Source organism: Toxotes jaculatrix, chromosome 6 (assembly GCF_017976425.1).
Source record: "Toxotes jaculatrix isolate fToxJac2 chromosome 6, fToxJac2.pri, whole genome shotgun sequence".
NCBI classification, from domain to species: Eukaryota; Metazoa; Chordata; class Actinopteri; family Toxotidae; genus Toxotes; species Toxotes jaculatrix.
In genome coordinates this window covers 1,214,480-1,218,527 of record NC_054399.1, presented here as the reverse complement: position 1 = coordinate 1,218,527, position 4,048 = coordinate 1,214,480, and the positions used below count along the sequence as shown (strand labels likewise).

General features: G+C 39.3%; 1 protein-coding gene across 1 annotated transcript; it reads left to right on the top strand.

The window, feature by feature from the left end:
• Positions 1-1,804: 1,804 nt before the first annotated feature.
• On the top strand, positions 1,805-3,485 carry LOC121183315 (keratin-associated protein 4-11-like; the record flags this gene model as incomplete). The annotated part of the gene is made up of 2 exons (XM_041040343.1): positions 1,805-2,198; positions 3,427-3,485. Coding segments are annotated over 2 exons (453 nt in total), but the record flags the coding sequence as incomplete, so codon positions are not given.
• Positions 3,486-4,048: the final 563 nt, after the last annotated feature.

Genomic DNA, 4,048 nt, shown 5'->3' with positions numbered 1-4,048 from the left:
GCAATATTTCCCGTGTTAGTGTGGCGTTACAGTAAATACTAAGAAAATACTCTGGAACATCTGAACAGTGCTTTCTGTAAATAAATGTGTACATATGTGAAAGCAGCATTTTACATACTTGAAATGTACTTAAGTAAATGTAGTACTGCCTATTTTTACCGACAGCAGATTCATAGACCAACACTGCATTTTCATGTTTGTGGGTCCCCACTGTTTATTAATGATAATAATGTCGTATATTTGTCATATTTAGAGGTTAAGATAAAGCTGATTTGTGATCTGCCTTTTGTAAACTGCTGTTAAATACTGCATCTTTCAATATGTAAGTACAGTTATTACAGGAAATAACTAGGGGTAGATTGTAGAAGTCATATTACACGTGCTTTATACTGTTGCATTATTAGCTGTGGAGCACAAGAACCTTTGAGTGCCTCAGGAGGTAGTGGTGATTTCAAAAATACAAAATAAGACTGATTAAAGCTAAATTATTATCTCAGACATTAACCAGATTGAACACGAGCACTTACACTGTGATCCATCATACTGGTTGAGCATTATCTTAAATGTCCAATGGCTATTCCATTTATGAACGTTATGCTTGATGGATGATGGCAATTAACAAAATTCAATCTCCAAAGAGTTCTCAGAATCCCCCCCACACTCGCATTCAAACACACACACAGTAAAGGTAGTACCTTGTTTGGTGTGCCGCTCTTCAGTAGATGTACCACATCATTTGAATCATGCACTTGTAGTTAAAGAGGAATTATTGTGCTCTCCGAATCATTTTTAAACATTATCTGAACCAGATCTGATTGCTAACCTCAGATATCAGTCACCCTGAGCATTAATGGGGGCCGTCTCACATTTTACACCTTGATCCAATGAAAACAGTTTTTTCTGATGAACTTTTCTTCGATCTGAAACAAAAGCTCTTTGTTCTTCTTCCTGCTAGAGTGAAACCTCCACATGCAGATGGCCTGTGTGTGCAGAGACACCTGGGATACACTGTCTGAATCCACTCACCTCACAAAAACTATGTCTGTGGTTCAGTCATGGGTCTGTAACACAGTCTCATTTTAAGTTAAATATTAAATATTGTCTCGTGTTGTGTCCATTGGTGACTAATTTACTGAGAAACTATAATCACTGCTTTGTAGGCCTTGCTGAGAACTGGGAAATCATCTTCTACGTAGCCTGGTACAGCCTAGTGAAACAGCCACAAAACAATGGACACAAGATAGGTACATACTGTAACTCTACATACTGTAACTCTACATACTGTAGCTCTACATGCTGTAACTCTACATGCTGTAGCTCTACATACTGTAACTCTACATGCTGTAACTCTACATGCTGTAACTCTACATACTGTAGCTCTACATGCTGTAGCTCTACATGCTGTAACTCTACATGCTGTAGCTCTACATACTGTAGCTCTACATACTGTAGCTCTACATGCTGTAACTGTACATACTGTAACTCTACATGCTGTAACTCTACATACTGTAACTCTACATACTGTAGCTCTACATACTGTAGCTCTACATGCTGTAACTCTACATGCTGTAACTCTACATGCTGTAGCTCTACATACTGTAGCTCTACATGCTGTAACTGTACATACTGTAACTCTACATGCTGTAACTCTACATACTGTAACTCTACATGCTGTAGCTCTACATACTGTAGCTCTACATGCTGTAACTCTACATGCTGTAGCTCTACATACTGTAGCTCTACATACTGTAGCTCTACATGCTGTAACTGTACATACTGTAACTCTACATGCTGTAACTCTACATACTGTAACTCTACATACTGTAGCTCTACATACTGTAGCTCTACATGCTGTAACTCTACATGCTGTAACTCTACATGCTGTAACTCTACATGCTGTAGCTCTACATGCTGTAACTCTACATACTGTAGCTCTACATACTGTAGCTCTACATGCTGTAACTCTACATGCTGTAGCTCTACATACTGTAGCTCTACATACTGTAGCTCTACATGCTGTAACTGTACATACTGTAACTCTACATGCTGTAACTCTACATACTGTAACTCTACATACTGTAGCTCTACATGCTGTAGCTCTACATGCTGTAACTCTACATGCTGTAACTCTACATGCTGTAACTCTACATGCTGTAGCTCTACATGCTGTAGCTCTACATGCTGTAACTCTACATGCTGTAACTGTACATACTGTAACTCTACATGCTGTAACTCTACATACTGTAACTCTACATGCTGTAGCTCTACATACTGTAACTCTACATGCTGTAGCTCTACATGCTGTAGCTCTACATGCTGTAACTGTACATACTGTAGCTCTACATGCTGTAGCTCTACATGCTGTAACTCAACATACTGTAGCTCTACATACTGTAGCTCTACATACTGTAGCTCTACATGCTGTAACTCTACATGCTGTAACTCAACATACTGTAGCTCAACATACTGTAGCTCTACATACTGTAGCTCTACATGCTGTAGCTCTACATACTGTAACTCTACATACTGTTGTAGCTGAACTTACAGATCGTCACTCTGAAATTAGAAATTTTTGAAATTGTTGTGAAAAACATTGAATGAAGTGCTCCGTCAGCCAGTTACTGAGCACAAAGCTGCTTTCAACACAATGAATACTTTTCTGTCTCAGATAAATGATCTGCTGTCCTTTGTGACTACGACAGCACCACACAATTAACTTTTCTTACAGCTGCATTTACTCCATAAACAACAAACACTGAACTGTAAAAGCCGAGGCCATAATTTTAAAAATGTGAGTAGTAATGTAGTGTTTAATTATTTAATCACAGAAACTAAAGCATCCACTGCTCTTCACCAGCTGAAACTTTGCAACCCAGTCAGCAACGTCAAAGCAGATATTTTGCTTTTGAAAAAGCCAGAGTGTCCTGTGTTTTACTCTTTCAACACTGGGACTCAGATTAGAGGTAGCTGAACATTCAAAACACCTCTGAGCTAAAGAAGAAAACTGAACACGATGTGGTAAAATGATTTATCACAGCTACTAACAGGAAAAGTTATTTCTACCGTTGATTTTTTCCTGGGTTGTTTTTACGTTTCTTTTTTTTTGTGATGTGTTTCTTTATCTTATTGTTTACTGTAAGGCACATTGTTCTATAAGGCTCCTCAGACCCACCCATCAGACCACCGTTATGGAAGCAGGCATTCCCATTGAATTTCTTTAATTTCTTTAACAAATAATGCTCCAGAGAAATCAGATGTTGAGTAATGCAAATGATGCCAGTTTATTGGCGATACATAATTACTGCTCAGCCAATGCACCCTTCTAACTTATGCAAGCTTAGACACAACACACACACTCACATGAAATGGTGAAGTTGTGCACAAACATTTTTAATTACTAACCCTTTTTCTTTATTCCGCTTCCAGTATTGACCTTCTTTCCCAAGCACTCCACCTGTTTTTCCTCTCCTCCCACTCCACTGTAGCCTTTTCCCCTGGCCTCTGTGGGGTCTTCATTACCACAGCATATAGATGCTGCTGCCCTGACTGCCTGCTGTAATGAGGGACAGCTTCCACACATGGACACCACTTCAGTGCAGATTCACAGCTACTGAAAACATTTTAATATCTTTTAAAGACATGCTTCTATCGAGAGTGATGAGGGTGATGCAGGGTCAGATGACTGCGTGTTCAGCACGTAACACAGTTGATAATGATTTATTCAAATACTGTTTGAAACCTGCACTTGCTCCTCCTTTTGTCATTGCCTTAATGTTGTACGGTCCTCATTCATAACAGTCAAGAAGAACCTACTCATCTGTACCTCTGGCTTATTTGGCTGAAAACCACACATAAAATGTATTTTCCACTGCAGAGAGGAAAGAAGAGGGAACTAATCTCGTTTCTTTTGACACTTCCATATAATGATTTTTTGGAAGGGAGACAGTGGAGGATAATCCTGGGATGGATATGAGCCTATCCCATGTCTGCAAGTCTGGTAGAAGCAGGAGATGCAAGTTGGCTTTCAGATGTACCCTCCAGCTTCTGC